At 36.8% G+C, this 20,000-nt stretch overlaps 1 protein-coding gene across 7 annotated transcripts in view; it reads right to left on the bottom strand.

Annotated features, from left to right (window-relative positions):
* The window catches only part of LOC106879253 (very long chain fatty acid elongase 4), an 89,543-nt gene that overhangs the window by 27,356 nt on the left and 42,187 nt on the right, over positions 1-20,000 (bottom strand). For all 7 annotated transcript variants that reach the window (XM_014928750.3, XM_089361553.1, XM_014928749.3 and 4 more), the window contains 2 exons: positions 3,960-4,032; positions 873-1,060 (listed from right to left, as the gene is read on the bottom strand). In XM_014928750.3, the coding sequence (XP_014784236.1) occupies positions 873-1,060; positions 3,960-4,026 (255 nt within the window). In that variant the 5' untranslated portion in view covers positions 4,027-4,032. The remainder of the gene's footprint in view (positions 1-872; positions 1,061-3,959; positions 4,033-20,000) is intronic.

The following is a 20,000-nucleotide window of genomic DNA, read 5'->3' as shown; positions in this document are numbered from 1 at the left end:
ACGGGTACATAAACACACCAGCATCGGTTGTCAAGCGATGTTGAGGGGGACAAACACACACATACAAACAGACACACACATACATATATATATATACATATATACGACGGGCTTCTTTCAGTTTCCGTCTACCAAATCCACTCACAAGGCTTTGGTCGGCCCGAGGCTATAGTAGAAGACACTTGCCCAAGATGCCACGCAGTGGGACTGAACCCGGGACCATGTGGTTGGTAAGCTAGCTACTTACCACACAGCCACTCCTAAGAAGACCCATCAAGCTGAGCAAATTCATAGTTGTGGCAGATATCAATGCCATGCAACTGGCATATGTACATGTGGCACGTATATGTTGCATAGAATTTGAGAAGTGTTTTCAATGTTTTTCAATGATGGCAGGTGAATAAAACATACTATAGTTCATTGTAGGATATAAACAATATGACCACTTGCTTATCAGGAAATTGGTAAGATTGATTTAAAAAATTTTTTTTTTAAGTATCACCATTATAGTTATTTATACTCTGGTGAAATTAAGAAATCAACTCGGAAATAAATGAAACCCTCAAGTTCATCACTGTACACATACACACACACACAGAATCACATATCTATGTATGTATTTATGCATATTTAAAGATAATCAATCCAAATTTTCATCATTTCAAGCCACTCACCCAATGAGTATTTTTGCCAAATTTGGTGAAAATCCATTCAGCCATTTTCCAGTAATTTCGCAAACACACAGACAAAGACAAGTAATTACAATACACTGCTTTTGCTTACATGCACAAGGTAACAAAGATATACATTGTAACCATACAGTAACAAGAACAGAAAAATCAAATTAAAAATAATAATTCATTAACATTTACCTCAAAACATATATAGAAGTTCAATGCAATTAGTGTAATGTTATAGATGAATAAGGGCCATTTTAAAACAAATGGCTTTCGTTTGTGCATGTAAATAGGACCACACCAGACAATCAAGAGATAGAGTCCTGATAATGCAAGTGTATTTGAGATTCCATCCATTAAGGGCCAATCAGCAACTCTTGGATCTTGAAAGAGAAAAGCACAGAAAGAAATAAAAAGAAATGTATAACCAAATCAAAGTACAATATAAACTTGACAGACAGACAGACATACATACATACATTTTTACATGCACATATACACAAATGGAATAAGCTGGAAAACAAGAGAAAATATTAAATAATTTCCATACACACTATAGCAGACATGATCATATTTCATCCAGATGGAGGAAAGCAAATTAATAAAAGCACACTGCCTTTATTGACATATCTATATATATATATATATATATCTATATATATATATATATCTATATAGATATATATATCTATATATATATATATATCTATATAGATATATATATCTATATATATATATATATCTATATATATATATATATATATATATATATCTATATATATATATATATAGATATATATATCTATATATATATATATATATATATATATCTATATATATATATATATCTATATAGATATATATATCTATATATATATATATATATATATATATCTATATAGATATATATATCTATATATATATATATATATATATATATCTATATAGATATATATATCTATATATATATATATATATATATATATATATATATATATACTAGCTAGCTCCTGTGGAGGGCTCTTCATTAGGTCTTGGGCCCAACAATGACGTCTTTGAGCTTAAAGCTGGAGTTTAGGCAAAAAGACTGCGTTATCCGGTCTTTGTGTCCTCATAAAAAATCACCAAGAGACCACTCCTAGTTGTAACTCTCAAAACCCTGAAGTTTGCCCCACCTGACCAGGTGTGTATGATAAACTCCATCATATACAAGGCTGAAACTACAGCTACGCTCCAAGACAAATCAGTTCAAAAGGAGAATTACAATGGGTTATGTGAGAGCAAATTCAAAAGACATTACACAAACCACCAATCTTCTTTCCGGCACATCAATAAAAGTATGACTAGTCACAAATGGAATTTGAAGAGTAACTCCAGACCACATACAATTAAATGTAGAACAGGAGAAATCCAAGCCATATGTTAATGGATCTAAGAAATTCAACTTATGCATTAGTAGAATGATCTGATATTCTTCTTAGATCCAGCAATTCCAATACACTGCTTAATTCCAGATCTGAAATTTTTAGCCAGTGTAAACACATGGACAGGATTCTTTGATCAAATTGGAGGACACCACCCGCTCCAGACTAAGTTGCTGTCTTGCAGACTTTGACATATTTTCTGCTACTTTGTTCTAAACCAGTTGTATTTAATGTGCGTTCTGTATTCAGTGGGATCGAGGATCTTAATTTTCTTGATTTCATTTCTTTTTTCTCGTTCCATTCATTGCACCAACCTTCTTCCCATTTTTTCCACATTTTTTTACTTATTTTTTCAGTGTCCAGCATCCTTATTTTTTTAAAATATATATAATGCATAAACAGAGCCTGAAAGATTGTTTGGAGATACATGGTGCATTTTATAAATATGCCTGTTCAAATATCATAAAAGGTACAAAACTATTAATAGCACTTTTGACTGTGTATTAAATTGATATATATATATATATGTATATATACATACACACACAACAGGCTTCCACAGAGTGTACACTGCTCAAATACACTCACAAAGTACTGCTCAACCAAGGGTTATAATAGAAAATGCTCACCCAATTTGCTGTATAATGGGACTGAACCTGAAACCACATGGTTGCAAACAACTTAACTACCCATTTGTATACTTCAAATACATATATATATATATTCTTTTATTCTTTTACTTGTTTCAGTCATTCGACTGTGATCATGCTGGAGCACCTTTAGTCGAACAAATTGACCCCAGGACTTACTCTTTGTAAGCCTAGTCCTTATTCTATCAGTCTCCCTTGCCGAACCAAGCGATGGGGGCGGGTGACAAACGTACACAGATACAGACAGACAGACAGACAGACAGACAGACACACACACACACACACACACACACACACGATGGGTTTTTTTCAGTTTCTATCTGCCAAATCCACACACAAAGCTTTGGTCAGCCCAAGGCTATAGTAGAAGACACTTGCTCAAGGTGCCATGCAGTGGGACTGAACCCGAAACCACTCCTTGCATATATATATGTATATATATGCAAGATGGATCGAAACAACTGTTATGATGAATAAAGATTCTTGTGAATGCCATTTTTTGTTTCCCTCATTTGTTATATATCATCATCATCATCATCATCATCACGGGTTGAACAGTTTGACAGGAGCTGGTCAAGTAGAAGACTGCACCAGACTTCTGTGTCTGCTTTGGCATGGTTTTAACAACTGGATGCCATTCCTAGCATCAACCATTTTACAGTGAGGACTGGATGCATTTTATGTGGTACCAGCACTGGCAGGGTAACCAAGTAACATGCAAGACATGGAAGTTTGAGAGGAGACAGGGGCATTTGAGGAGGTGATCTTGTGTCAGAAGATGAAATGTTATAGTGAGACAGAAACAGGTGCCTTGCTATAATGGAGGGGGCATTATTTCAGCAAATATGGCAGACAACTCTAGATTTGTTTCAAATTTATTGTAACCTCATCAGCAAAACAATGATTTCACCATACCTGTCACAGAAGTGGGAGAATTATCACTAAGTAAAGCTACAAAAATGTATACTGTTAGGTGTAGGAAAATAGAACTGCTTAGGGAAATACCCTAAAGATGCCATTTATATGGATAATAACGCATGCGTGCGTGTGTGTAGACAGACAAACAGACATAGATGTAGACACACACATGCAAAATAAAGGTGAGATGTTGATGAGAGAATTGATGAAGATAATATTAATTCAAACATTTACAAATAACAAGAAGCATTTTTTTTTTCAGAAATAAATATTACATTTTTGTAACTTACCAGAAAATGATAGTGTCCAGTTGTAGAATTCTTGGACTTCCATCAACTTGTCTTTTACTACTTCCATTTTATCCTTTAAAAATAAAATGAAAACACCTTTTACTAAAATAGAAATTTTAAACAAATTCATTTCATTTCTATCAATATTACTTAATATAAACTATGTAACAGATGTTAGTTATACCCCAATCAGCACTCATCAAACTGACCTAAGGTAAAAATTATACAGAGATTTAATCCTAGCTCAATCCTGGTCAAGTTGAGTTATGATTAAGTATACATAAGATACTGCTTAGTTTCAGTTCATCCCTGGTCAAGTTGACCTAGGATTAAAGCCATATAAAGATGTTGTTTAGCCCAGCTCATTCCAGATCAAATATAAAAGATGATTTTGATCTCAGGTCAAGCTGACCTGCAAAAAGAGTATAAAAGATGTTTACCCCAGACCAAATATAAAAAGTATATTTATCTGACCAGAAATCAAAAATATATAAAAGATGTTCTTTAGCCTAACTCATTCCAGAGCAAATATAAAACATGATTTTGATCTCAGGTCAAGATGACCTGCAAAAAGTGTATAAAAGATGTTTAACCCAGGTAAATATCAAAGGTATTACAATCTGACCTGGATTGGAATATATAAAAGATATATAAAACATATATTAAAGATATTTTTGATTTCATGTCAAACTGACCAGGAATCAAAATTATTTAAAGAATGCTTAGTCCAACTCAGCCCAGATCAAATATAAAAGATATTTTTGATTCCAGGTCAAACTGACTTGGAATCAAAAACACACAAAAGATGTTTAACCCAGCTCAGCCCAGATCTAACTGACCTGAGATCAAAGATATTCAGTCTCTTCAAATGTAGTTTATCTCAGACTATGAACAGTTCAAATACAGAATGAAATGATTTGCTATGAAGAAGAAGAAAAGTCTAACATTTCAGGCAAACCTCTTTCTTCAGAGAGAGATGTTTTCAAATGGTGTCAACTAAACACATCTCCAGAGTTTCTGCCCAAACTATTTTAATTCCTCACAGTAAATCAGTTTATTCTATTTTTTAATTAATTATTCTCATTAATTACTCACACAGACCATAACCACTTCTCTAAGATCCTACTGTTTGCTTTATTTCTGATGACATTATTCAATACGCCCTCCATTCTCCTTTATTTTCTTTCAACATTAAATTGATTTCAGATATTTAACTATTATTTCTAGCAAGTCAACCTGCCATGTAAAGGTTCCGTTATTGACACATAAAAGTTGTTTCGTGCTGGACTATTTGTCTTTCATATTTTTTTCATCTTTGTTTTGTCTAGTATTGGTTGACCTTAGAGTAAGAGTGAACATACACAGTGCTACAAATAAACACATTACTGTTCGTAGCTATTTCACATTTATGAAAATGCTTGACTGCCATTTAAGCACGTGTAGCTTGTATTTCACCATGACTGAATGGAAGCGAGTGAGGTGGTGTTTAGGGCCATTTCACTATCATATATATCTTTCATCTTTTGTTTCAGTCAGTTGACTGCGGCCATGCTGGAGCACTGCCTTGAAGGGTTTTAGTTGAACAAATCAAGCCCAGGACTTTTTTTTTAAAGCCTAGTACTTATTCTGTTGAACCGCTAAGTTATGGGGACATAAACACACCAACATTGGTTGTCAAGCGATGGTGGGGGACAAACACACACACACACACACACACACACACAGATATATATATATATTTGTACGATGGGCTTCATTCAGTTTCTTATTTCTTTATTGCCCACAAGAGGCTAAACATAGAGGGGACAAACAAGGACAGACAAAGGGATTAAGTCGATTACATTGACCCCATTAACTGGTACTTAATTTATCGACCCCGAAAGGATGAAAGGCAAAGTCAACATCGGCGGAATTTGAACTCAGAACGTAACGGCAGACGAAATACCGCTAAGCATTTCGCTCGGCAGGGTAACATTTCTGCCAGCTCGCCGCCTTAATGGGCTTCTTTCAGTTTCCGTCTACCAAATTCACTCATAGGGCTTTGGTCAGTGTGAGGCACTTACCCAAGGTGCCACGCAGTGGAACTGAACCCAGAACCATGGGGTCAGGAAGCAAGCGTCTTATCACACAGCCACACCGGCACCTATATTTATTTCATAAAGCTTCTCCTATAATTTGCAAGGGCGATAGCTAACATTTTCTCCATTTAGACAAGGATTCTTTTCAAACTGGAAAAATCCCCGTCAAAACAGAAAAAATGTCAACTTATGTGAGCGTGTTATTCCATAAGTCCACCAAGATATTCAATTATGAAAATATCCAGCAGCAATAGGATACTCGGGTAGTTTTATATACACCCAATATATGACAGGCTTCTTTCAGTCTCTTTCTACCAAATCCACTCACAAGGCTTAAGTCAGCTGGGGTTATAGTGGAAGACATACTCAAAATGCCAAGCAGTGGGACTGAACCTAAAATCATGTGGCTGGGAAGCACTTCTTAACCACATAGTCATGCCTGTCTTTTCTTTCTCTCTCTCTCTCTCTCTCTCTCTCTCTCTCTCTCTCTTTGAAGGTGTGTGCGTCTTGTGTTTATCCCCCCCCATCGCCACTTGACAACCAGTGTTGGTATGCTTACGTATCTGTAACTTAGCAGTTTAGCAAAAGAGACGGACAGAATAAGCACCAGGCTCCAAAAGAAAATAAATACTGAGGTTGATGAAGAATAAAAATAAATGCACCCTTTTAAAGCCTAGCCAGGCTCATGGGCCCAGTTTCCCGGTTTCAATGGCGTATGTGTTCCCCAGCTGGACGGGACACCAGTCCATCGCAGCGTTACTCATTTTTGCCAGCTGAGTGGACTGGAGCAACATGAAATGAAGTGTTTTACTCAAGAATACAACGCGTCGCCTGGTCCAGAAATCGAAACCACACTCTTACGATCATGATGCTGACACCCTAACCACTAAGCTACGCGCCTCCACATACTGAGGTTGATTAGTTTGACTAAAATTCTTCAAGGCTGCAATCTAATGACTGGAACAAGATGACTGATAAAAGATAAAGATCATATATAAAAGCACCTTTCAAGCATTGCGTCTCATGGAGGCAATGATAAATGACCAAGACCTTTGGCAATATGCTGTGCTTGAGAAGAAGACCCATCAGGTCAAGTGAAATGGTAGTCATTGCGGATACTAGTGTCACACAACTGGCACCCATGACACTCTTGGGGTGGTTGGCATAGGGAAGGGCATCCAGCCATAGAAACCATTCCAAATCAGACTGGAGTCTGGTGCAGCCCCTCAGTTTACCAGCCTTGGTCAAACCGTCCAACCCAAGCCAGCATGGACAATGAACATTAAATGATGACAATGATGATGATGATGATATATAAAGATATATATAAAATATAAAGATAAAAATGATATAAAATATATAAAGATCATGTGTGTGTTTGTGTGTGTATGTATATGTATATATATATATATATATATATATATATATATATATATATATATATATGATGGGCTCCATTACAATTTCCATCTGTCAAATTCTATTCATGAGGTATTGTTTAACATGGCTCTAAGCAGGTGGCATTTTTCTAAGATGCCACAGAATAAAACCAAAAACTTTGACCCATATAGTTGTGAAATCAACTGTTTAATCAACAGCCATCTTGCACATATATATATATATAATATTATCTTTCATCTTTTACTTGTTCCAATCATTGAATTGCTGTCATGGTGGAGGATCACCCTGAAAGACTTATTGTCAAATAAATCGTCCCTACTTATAGTTTTTTTTTTTTCTTTTATGTCTGGTATTTATTTTATCAGTCTCTTCTTGCCAAACTGCTAATAGCAAGCACACCTTATTCATGTGTCATTAATCTTTTAGCATTTAAATTGGATCATGTCTGGCCCAAATATTCTACCCATTTTAATGTTCAAACCAGCTAGATCCAGCCTCTTACATCTATCCTATAATGTCATTCTAAAAATGATCACATCATCAAACCTTCAAAGCTATGAGATAATGCATAGTAAATTTAAAACAATGTGAATAAATAAGCATGACATTCAACAGAGTAATCTGAATGCAAAAGAGTTAATACATTACTATTTTGAGGGACTTTTTTTTGCATTATAGATTTCATTCCAAATTGATGAGGACTAGGTCAGTGAAATTCCTCACAGGCACAAGCACACACACATGCATGCACCACCACTAGGTTGTTCTTATTCTTTAGAGCTGAAACACTATGTGCCGTAGTAGTTATCTGGACTGAATTCATGAAATACACCCTACTTCAATTTGCTAACTCCTTAGGGAATCCTTTTTTTTTTTTTCAAACCAGCTGCCATGTTTAATCCCGTAAACTACATTTTGCTTTTAAGAAATTAAATGTCTTCAGTTTATCATCTATGTAATAATCACAAGATTTTTTAAACATAAGTGTAAAAAAAAACAAAAAGAAAGCAAGAAGCTATGAAAATTGTAAATTTAATATCGGTGATAAAGTTTGCCTTGTATGCAAAATATGCATGCAAAGCAAAAAAAAAAAACAGCTGAAACATTTAACTGATGAATGTGGTTGAGGGTATTATAAGAGGTTCTAATTCAAAATTCCTTTGATAAAGTACCATCTGTGAAGGTAGTGTGCAGATTTAGGATATATTGAAATAAAACTGACCCTATAATGCAAAACAATCTAGATTTCTTGAAATTTATTAAAGCAACCAATTTGCAATCACTGCTGTTATTTTAATAGAATTGAAATTTATGCAAAAAAGCAGATACGTGGTAAAAAAAAAAAAAAGCCATTGTTTCTGTCTTTTAGTCAGCACTTAATCTAATGTTTGATAGCAGACACAGTCTTCATTCTAATTGCCAGATGTATCAGTTGGCAGAGGTGGTGCAGGGAAGTTTAGTAAGATGATGTAGTAGTTTTCTGCAAGGGGAATGTGAAGTGTCATTAAACATTAATGCCAAATGGCGTCTCAGTTGATTTCAGTAGCAGACTATTTCCTACAGCAAAACTGATGCTGTATTAGTAATGGCCACTTCGCAGGAGCCTTATGTAATCTCTTTAACCGTTTTGTTGTTATATTTCTGTTGAAGTACACTGTCTTTGATTCAACTAATTTGGAAAATGATGAAGAACTTAGAACAGTGTCATTATAAAGCTAATGTTTGAAACATATTTTCTCCAGGCCTTTCCTTTTTCTGATGAAGAGCCATGCTTGAAACATCACAACCCCTCTTTTTACCACCTTAAATTGAGTGTCAGCCTAATGCAATTACTGTGTACATCCTTTTGACTTTTGTTTTTATCTTTGATTTGCATATATATACATATATATATTATGGCCTCCCACATCGAAGATGACATAAGAGTGTTCATCTTTTTGCCAAATGACCAGTACAAATGATTTGTTTATAATAATCAAACATATATGCTGTACATTAGCGCTAACTCGCGCCTTCAAATCAATGTTGCTTGAGCAGGCGCACAGTGTGCCACGCATCAGATGTCGAAGCAATCACGGAGCACCATAAGATGAAGTGTTTTGCTCAAGACTACAACGCATCACCTGGTCTAGGAATTGAAACCATGATCTCACAATCGTGAATGCAGCACCCTAACAACTAGACCATGTGTCCACACACACACACACACACATATATATATATATTATACATAAACGTACATATACACACATATACATATACATACATATACACACATAAGGTGGCAAGTTGGCAGAACTGTTAACGCGCTGGGCGAAATGCTTAGCAGTATTTCGTCTGGCATTACGTTCTGAGTTCAAATTCAGCCGAGGTCGACTTTGCCTTTCATCATTTCGGGGTCAAAAAATTAAGTACCAGCTACACACTGGGGTCAATGTAATCGACTTAATCCCTTTGTCTGTCCTTGCTTGTCCTCTCTATGTTTAGCCCTTTGTGGGCAATAAAGAAATAACATACACACACACACACACACACATTTCCAGTTTCCATCTACCAAATTCACACAGAAGGTAGTGATCAGCCTAAGGCTATAGTAGAAGACACTTGCCCAAGGTACCACACAGTGAGACAACTGAATCCAAAACCATGTGGTCACAAATGCAAGATTCTTAACCACACAGCCATGTCTGCACCTACTAGTTCTAACTAAATATAAATAGATATATCAGGAGCAAAATAAACAAACAAAAAAAAAATTATATTCTTGTTCATACAAGCGAATTTTAGTGAAACATTTTAGACAGATACCCTACTTTATATTTAAATACTGTAATCTTTCAGAGATTTATGTTAGTGAAACATGAACACAAAACAAGCAAAAAGAGAAGTCAAAAATTAGGTTTTCGAAACAAAGTAACCAATGGATTTAATTTCTGAGCAAGTCTTATACTGGAATGTGATAACAATACAATGTTTATAGTTACTAGTAGAACAGTGTCCAAGTTTAGATAAAATACATCCTGTGTTATGCACACTCACTCGCTCCCCTCATTCATATATGAACACAATAAGGAAATATAATCGTGTTGAATAGGGTTTTTGACTAGCTTTGCATGTTAAATAATTACTTTTCTTCCTTATGGCAGGTGCCATATTTGAAAAACCCAGAATTTTTAATTACTTATTCTCCGCAGGCATGGTTGTGTGGTAAGAAGCCTATTTCTTAACCACATGGTTCAGGGTTCAATCCCATTACGTGGCACCTTGGACAAGTGTCTTCTACTATAGCCTTGGGGCAACCAAAGCCCTGAGAGTGGATTTGATACACAAAAACTGAAAGAAGCCCATCATACATACACACATACCACACACACACACACATATGTATATGTCTCTGTGTGTATCTTTGCATGTGTGTTTGTCCCCCAACACCACTTAACCAATGTTGGTGTGTTTACATCCCCATAACTTATCAGTTTTACAAAATAGACCAATAGAAGAAATACTAGGCTTAAAAAATAAGTCTTGGGGTCGATTTGTTCAAATAAAACTTAAGGTGGTGCCCCAGAATGGCCACAGTCAATGACTGAAACAAGTAGAAGAAAAACAGAATAATCTTAGATTGAGTATGTGTGAGAACTACTTCTAAAATGATAAGGATGGTCATGGGTGGAGCACCTTTTGATCACAATTCTGCTAGCTGAGAGTTGACCTGGGGTTAAACAATCACAGCAATAATTACCTATTCACAGATTTATGATTTTGGTCAGCTTGAGGCTATAGTAGAAGACACCTGCCCAAGGTGCCACACAGTGGGACTGAATGCTGAACGATGTGGTTGGGAAACAAGCTGCTTACCACACAGTCACATCCATTGTATATTATCCCCTTTTTTTTAAAAAGAGAGTAGAAAATGCATGCTTTGAAGGAGATTTGGCTGTTATTTCTAGTAGACTTAGAGAGCAAAGAGGTTACTTCCTCAGTTGATAAATAGGCTGTTGTTCCGATTGAGTGAGCCCAGATTGAGCAGACTTATGACTAAAGACTTCTTCAATCAGGACTATAACCATCTCATACTTTTATTTGTAACTTAACCTTTTACCATTTAAACCGGCCATATCTGGCCAAAATATTCTACTTGTTTTATATGCAAATTGGCCAGATCCAGCCTCTTACACCAAACCTATAATGCCATGCTTAAAAATAAACAGTCACATCATCAAAATCTTGAAGCAACATGATAATGCATGTTTAATTCAAAACGATATGAGTTAATAAGCATTACATTTGACAGAATAATCTGAATGCTTGATGAGTTTTTTTTTCTTTTATGTATTTTAAGATGATAGCACATCAAGCAACCCTGTAAAGCAGAGGTTCTCAACCAGGGTTCATATGACCCTTGGGGGTTCATAGAAGATTTTATTCTTAAAATATATCTACAATAAATTGGTTTCACTTCTACCATACACAAAATATTTTAACAATTTCTTTGATACAATTCCTAATGATATTTCATTCATCATTTAACATCTGCTTTCCATGCTAGCATGGGTTGGACGATTTGACTGGCTACACCAGGCTCCAATCTGATTTTGGCAGAGTTTCTACAGCTGGATGCCCTTCCTAACGCCAACCACTCAGAGAGTGTAGTGGGTGCTTTTACGTGTCACCCGCACGAAGGCCAGTCAGGTGGTACTGGCAACGGCCACGCTCAAAATGGTGTATTTTATGTGCCACCCGCACAAGAGCCAGTCCAGGGGCACTGGCAACGAACAAGTTTCACCCATTTCTGACCTCCCAAATTTGAAGTTCCCTATCAAGCAGCACCATCAGCAGATGGCATCTATGTGGTCTTTTGGACCCACATTGTATTAACACTCATGTGCTCTGTTACCTTGTACTTTGCTTACACTCTTCTCTTCTTTAATGGTCTAATCCTGTTACTTCTAATCACACACACACACACACACTTCATTCCTCTCTAATCTTGCATGCACAAGATGCCCTCACATGCAACCTGCACAGTCTCTGTCGAGACACCATCAAAACACCAGTACTACACACATCAAGGAAACAAACAATACTATTACTATACCCAGTGGCTGTTTGTGGGATGAGTAATCTGAATAAAGTGAATCTGAGCTTCGTTTGGATAAATTGCGAATGTAAATGATCAGGTTGGCAAAAAACTTAACGACCAGTCAAGAGGTCAGCAGGTCTGTATCACACCCATAACCAAAATTTTATTTAACTCTTTCTTCTCTATAATAACCTAATCCCATCTACTTAACCTTTAGACTGTTTATATTTATTTACAAGAGTGTTTTGTTGATAAACCTAAGGTCAGTTGTTCCTATGGGTATATACAGCATATAGAGTGATGAGCTAGCTCTTCTTGCCAGTTGATTCAGTTAAAGATACACTACATGAAGACAAGCAATGCAACATGGCATTAAGACAGTTATTATATTTTCAGAGACGAAATATTTTTGTGAAGAGGAAGCTTATCTTTTGTGTAGTATCTTAATGATGTGAAAAATATGTAACCACCATGCATTCTTCTAGTAAAAGTCAGATGGCACTGTGATCTATGGCCAGACACCCTTCCTGATACGAACCAATATAGTTCCCTCTCACAACACACAGGGATATAGTGTACTTATTCTAAAAACTGATATACCCTTATGTATGTATTAAGAATTTAATGTCTTTTTTTTTTACATGAGTAACATCAATGGAACTTGGATATTACAGGAAGTTTAACTCTATTCAGATTATTCTGCTAAATGTAATGCATAGTTGTTCACATTCTTTAGAATTAATCATGCATTACCTTGTAGCTTCAAGGTTCTGATGTAATTGTTTATTTTTAGAATGACATTATAGGATAGGTGAGAAGCTAGATCTGGTAGGTTTGAGCAAAATACAAGTAGAATAATTGGGTGAGATATGGGCTGGTTTAAATGCTAAAGGGTTATAGAAAGAAGAGTAGCTAGCAGAAAACATAGAAGTTACATGTGGATAGTTCTGGGAAAGACACCACTATCCACACCGCCCTTGCCGGAGCACGTTCCATGAACCGTGCTTCTGATCTCTCGTCCTGCACCCACCCCGCCATCACCTGTCTCCTCTCACCTACCACCCCTCCAACGCACCATTCTCCAAGCCTTCCGGCGACTCCAGTCCGACCCACTGTGTAGCAACTTGGACAAGTTGTCTTCTACTATGGCCTCAGGCCAAGCAAAGCTGTTATACATGGATTTGATACATGGAAACTGAAAGATGCCCATCATATCATCATCATTTAATATCCATTTCCCATGCTGGCATGAGCTGGACGGCTTGATAGGAGCTGGCTATGTAGAAGACTGCACCAGACTTCACCATCTGTTTTAGCAGGGTTTTTATGGCTGGATGCCCTTCCAAACACCCATATATATATATATATATATACATATATATATATATATATATATATATATATATATATATATAGGTTCAAAAAAACACAAAAAACAATAACAACAAAGTGAGGACGTGATACGGATAGTGTTATTGGACGCTCGGGAAAGGAAGGAGAGAGAGTATATATATATATATATATATATATACATATATATATATATATATATATATAGATTTGTGTATGCGTGTTTTCATATCTGTGTTCGTCCCCCACCATTGCTTGACAACTGGTGTTGATGTGTTTACATCCCTGTAACTTAGTAGTTCAGCAAAAGAGATCAACAGAATAAGTACCAAGCTAAATAATAAAAAAAAAGTCCTGAGTTTGATTCATTTAAGTAACAGCTCTTCAAAGCAGTGCTCCAGCATGATCGCAATCTAATGACTGAAACAAGTAAATGTTAACAGATCCAGTGAAGCACACTTGCTTCGTTTCTTTACAGTGTTCACCCCCCCCCCCCCTTCCTCCATCATCATGCAACATCATACTGTGTACACAAGCATCATAAAATCCTTCCTTTGGAAAAGAGAATCCTTTTATTACCAGTTACAGGTAATAACTCCCTATGCTTTGCTGCCCCCACACCAAACATCCTCAACACCTCCCACTCACTTCTGGTACCCCTGCCCCACTCATTTCTAACTTTGTGCCATGAAGGTCCACTCACACCTTGTCACTGATATTCAGCTCTACCACCACCTCTTCTAAAACATGAATAGACATGTAGCTCTCCTCAACAAGAAACCTGTTCTAATTTGGCCCTTACTCTTATACTTTACCCCTTTCTACCCTTTATTCTCCTGGTGTTGGACTCATGACTGTAAGATTGTGGTTTCGATTCCTGGTTTTGATGCATTGTGTTCTTCAGCAAAACACTTCATTTCACGTTGCTCTAGTTTACTCAGCTGACAAAAGTGGATAATCCGGCAATGGAACAGCACCCTGTCCAGGTGGGGAATGTATAAGCCATGGAAACCAGCCCCTTATAAGTTGGCATGACTCGGGGAGGGTAACTTTACCTTATTCTCCTAGTATGAAGTTCCCCCTCCCACAAAGACACATGGCTTAGTGGTTAGGGTATTTGGCTCACAACTGTAAGGTTGCGAGTTCAATTCCCGGCAACACATTGTGTCTTTGAGCAAGACACTTTATTTCATGCTGCTCCAGTTGAATCAGCTGGCAAGATGGAGTTGTACCTATATTTGAAAGAGTCAGCCTTGTCACATTCTGTGTCAAGCTGATTCTCCTTCAGAACTGTGTTAAAGGTACGTGTCTGTGGAGTGCTCAGCCACTTGCATAGTAATTTCATGAGCAGGCTGTTCCACTGATTGGATCAACCGGAACCCTAATCATCATAACTGACAGAATGTCAATCTTTAATCTTACAAGCTGCATGACGACCTCAATTAGTGCTGGTGACACAAAAAGGAAAGGATTCAACCATAGAAACCATGCTGAAGTAGAGCAGTCACTGGAACACAATGCAGTCCTTGGCCCCCATCAGATCCTGTCAAAACATTCAACCCATACCAGCATGGGACATGGACTCAAAATAATGATGAAGGTTCTTACTCTAATGAATTATGCTTCCAGAACATCTTACTCCATTATTAATTATGTCACCTGGCAGTCACTATTGTAGTGTTTCCTGTTTTGTTATTTTTTCTTCCTTTAACCTTTTCGTTACCAATCCGGCTGAAACTGGCTCTGGCTGTGATTACAAATGTCTTGTTTCCATAAGTTTAGAGTTAAAATCTTTCACCAAACCTGAGTCACAATTTATGTTCCTAACTCTGGATGAATGATAACTAAGTTATTTTACTAAATTCTTTGTTATATTCAAAGTAATTGAAAGAAACACATAACATCTGAACAGAAATACAGTAACGAAAGGGTTAAAGAGAAACTCAAACAAGAAAATTTGATATTTGAACCTTTGCTAAGTACTACAGCAACATAAGAATGGTTAAGTACTTTCAGATGTTGCAGTCAAAGTTCATCTGAAACTTTGTTGTACCATAGTCTCACCATTTAACCAGCACCAATATGAAATATTCAATATCTGGGAGTTTAAAGAATCTTTAGTTACAGATGAAAAATTAAATGACAACTGAATCTCTAAAAAAAATCAGTGAAAATCCAGTAAAAGTATTGAATTATCTTTTAAAACAATGTCAGTTGAATAATGGCTTTGAGTAAGACCCAAGAGAAGGATAATGCTTAGCGTGAATTGAATGAGAAAAATATCTGACAAGGTACAGGCATGGGTGTGTGATAAAGGATTTGCTTCTTAACCACATGGTTCTGGGTTCAGACCCACCGTGTAGCTCTCTGGGCAACTGTCTTCTATCATAGTCTCAGACTGACCAAAGCCTTGTGAGTGGATTTGATAAACAGAAACTAAAAGAAACATTATCATCATCATCATTTAACGTCCGTTTTCCATGCTGGCATGGTTGGACGGTTTGACTGGGGACTGGCAAGCCAGTATGATGCACCAGGCTCCAATCTGAGCTGGCAAGGTTTCTACAGCTGAATTCCCTTCCTAATGCCAACCACTCCAAGAGTGTAGCGGGTGCTTTTTATGTGCTACCAGCACAGAAGCCAGTCAGGGTGGGGACTAGCATCAACCACGTTCAGATGGTGCTTTTTATGTGCCACCAGCACAGGGAGCCAGTTTGGCAGCACTGGCATTGGCCACAACTACAATTTCCAAGTGCAGTGTATCGCCCGATGATTCAAAGGTACTTTTAAATGGCCTGGTTATGTGACACTAGTATAGGCTATGGCTGTGATCTCACTTTACTTGCTGGAGGGGTCTTCTCAATCACAGCATATCTCCAAAGGTCTTGGTTATATATATGCGTGTATGTGTCTTTGTGTCTCTGTTTGTCCCCCACCACCGCTTGACAACTGGTGTTGATTTTTTGATGTCCCCATAACTTAGCAGTTCAGCAAACGAGCATGATTAAATACCAGAATTAAGGAAAATAAATACTGGGATCGATTTGCTTGACTAAATTCATCAAGACAGTGCCCCAGCATGGCCACAGTCCAATAACTGAAACAAGTAAAAGGTAAAAGATAAGAAACACCTACAAGTTCAAACATAGTTGTGTAGCTAAGGAATGGGTGGCAGTTACTAAGGAGATCTGTTGAGAGACAGAGATTCAACAATGGAGATAAGGAGATGGAAGAGAATATAGCCAATGGTGAGTATGGGTGGGGAAGATGGGGATATTGGGAAGAGGTTTGTCACAGATGTGTGTGTGTATGTATGTGTATATATATATATATATATATATATATATATATATATACACACACACACACACATATATATATATGTATACATGTACGTATATACACAAAACCCTTCAGAGATTCAGTCGAATACATAAAGATAAATATTCGTATATGACCTGAAACATCATCATCGTCGTCGTTTAACGTCCGCTTTCCATGCTAGCATGGGTTGGACGATTTGACTGAGGACTGGTGAACCAGATGGCTACACCAGGCTTCAATCTGATAGGAAGCATTTTTATAACTGAATTTGCTTCAAGCTACATCATTAATAAAGATTACAATTTTTGATTAGAAACACAAGCAGCAAAGAAAGTGGATTTTTTTAGATGCTTTATTTTAATTTGTTTATATGCCAACATTTGCCATTTTATTGTACATCCATTATAAACCAAAGGGTATGGCTATTTGGTTCACAAGTTTCTTTACATAGTTCTAGGCCTGAGACCCTCAACGCATGGCACTTTGAGCAAGTATTTTCTACCATTGCCCTCAAGTCTAACCAAAATTTGTAAATTAAATTGGTTAACCCTTTATCATTCAAACCACCCATATCAGACCCAAATATTCCACCTGTTTATGTTCAAACTGACTGGATCAGGCCTCTCACAACTATCCTGCAATGTCATTCTAAAAGTAAACAAATGCATCATCGAAATCTCAAAGCTACAAGATAATGTATGATTAATTCAAAACAATGAGAATAAATAAGCTTTATATTTGACAGGTTAATCTGAATGCTAAAAAGTTAAACAATCTATGCAGAAGATTGTTGCATGAATTTCTTCTTAGGTAGATTACAAAATCAGTCGGCTAGATTAAATCATCCAACTATTTTAGTTGCCTTTAGTGGGGCTCTCACTGCTGCAAGCATTTAAACAAGATCTCCTAAAGCCATGGTTTTTTTTCTTCTTTCTGTTTCTTTGTACTAGTCTCAGCACTCTTACATAAGGTTAGAGTACAAATTTTATTTGGACGTGGACACTAGATATTGGCATTAGGAAGGGAATCCAGTTGTAAAAGCCATGCCGAAACAGACTGAAATCTGGTGCAGTCTTCTGGCTTGCCAGCTCCTGTCAAACTGTTCAACCCATGCCAGCATGGAAAATGGACACTAAATGATGATGATGATGATGACTCAATTGTAATTATCCTATCTTACTACTGCATTGATAGAGTTCATCTCACAACTATCTAAAGAAAGTATTAACAAAAACTTTTTAATCCTCCTTTAAGGTAGGGGAGCCCTGCAACCCTTAATCCTGAACTCGTGCCTAATTTAAGTGTGTTAAGCTGACATGAATACAATAGCTAGGCAAATACTAAACTGAAGTGACATACCAGTACATCTTTCATTTATTTTTTTTTTTACTCATATATCATTAGCAACAAATTATTGTACACACACACACACACATGCACGAGGTAGCTGTTTAGCTCGAGGTCAAGTATGACTAAGATCAAAGACATCCCAGCAGTGACCATCTCAACATTATCAAGCAACTCAATGACAACCATGTGCAAGCTCTTTTGGTTCAACACACAAGATTAAGTTGTTATTGATTGGCCCCAGGTCAGCAATAACAAGCAGGTCTAAGTTAAAAGACGTTCCAAACATGACTATCTCACTTGTTCTTTAAGACTGCATATCTAAAGTATTTTTATTTTCTTTTATAAATTATCAACTGTGATTTGTGCGAGAGGGAGATTTGGGTGCTATTTCTAGCAAGCCAAACAACCACACTGGGGATTTTTTGTTGGCTCAACAGAGTTGTTAGATGATACCTTCTTTCATTCAACAATGAAGGACCTGAAAAGGGTCAAAAGCACTGGTTTTCCTCTTCACTAAGCATTATCATGTTCACTTTAATGCCTTTCCATGCTTGCATGGGTCAAATGGATTTTGCCAACCCTCATTCATTTCCAAGCAAGGTGATATTTCCCAGTGGCCAGACACTTCATAGAAGATTGGAAACAAACAACACCATTTGCATAGTGATACAGTTTTACATCTATCACACTATGTCAAGACAAAGAGACACACACACACACACACACACGACCATCTTTCACTTTCCATCAACCAAATCTACTAACAAGGCCTTGGTTGATCAGGGGCTATTGTAGAAGACACTTATCCAAGGTACCATACAGTAGGACTGAACCTGAAACCATGTGGTTGAAAAGCAGCCTTCTTAACTACAAAACAGAAAATAAAATCTTAAACTAAAATATGGCATGATATATCCAGACGCCTAGCTTGTGAATAATCTCAAATCATTTTGTGATTAACTACCCCTGTATCACAAGCCCTGCAGGTCTACTGTACCAGTTCTGACCAGGTTAATTTGATCTTTTATTGATCGTCTTATCTTTCTGATATCTATTTTTCATAATTTTTCTTTTAATTAATCATGCTCAATAAGAATCCAAGCTGAAAGAGTGGGGAAATGAGGAGACCACCAAGTTTCAACCTGTTGTCTGAAAAATTTGTAAGTCACTTAGAAAATACCAAACAAAGAGTATAGAATCGCAGTGCCACAAAGAAAGCTGTTTTACATGATATTTAGGAAAGGAGAAGTTAGGGAACTGATGTTGTGTGCTAAGTGCAAGCAATGAGTAGACAAAACTAAAAAAACATTGTGGGAGGTATGACAAACTAACCGAGAACCAGGACTTTAAATGTGCTAGATGACCAGGAGTTGGGTCATTACTCAACCCCAAACCAGTCTTGATTGAACAGACCAAAAATAAAAGGCATTCCAATGATGATAACCATCCTGTTCT

The sequence above is a fragment of the Octopus bimaculoides genome, chromosome 13 (assembly GCF_046866305.1).
Source record: "Octopus bimaculoides isolate indiv1 chromosome 13, ASM4686630v1, whole genome shotgun sequence".
NCBI lineage: Eukaryota > Metazoa > Mollusca > Cephalopoda > Octopoda > Octopodidae > Octopus > Octopus bimaculoides.
Note: the sequence above shows the minus strand (reverse complement) of the source record. Positions and strands in the feature narration are given on the sequence as shown.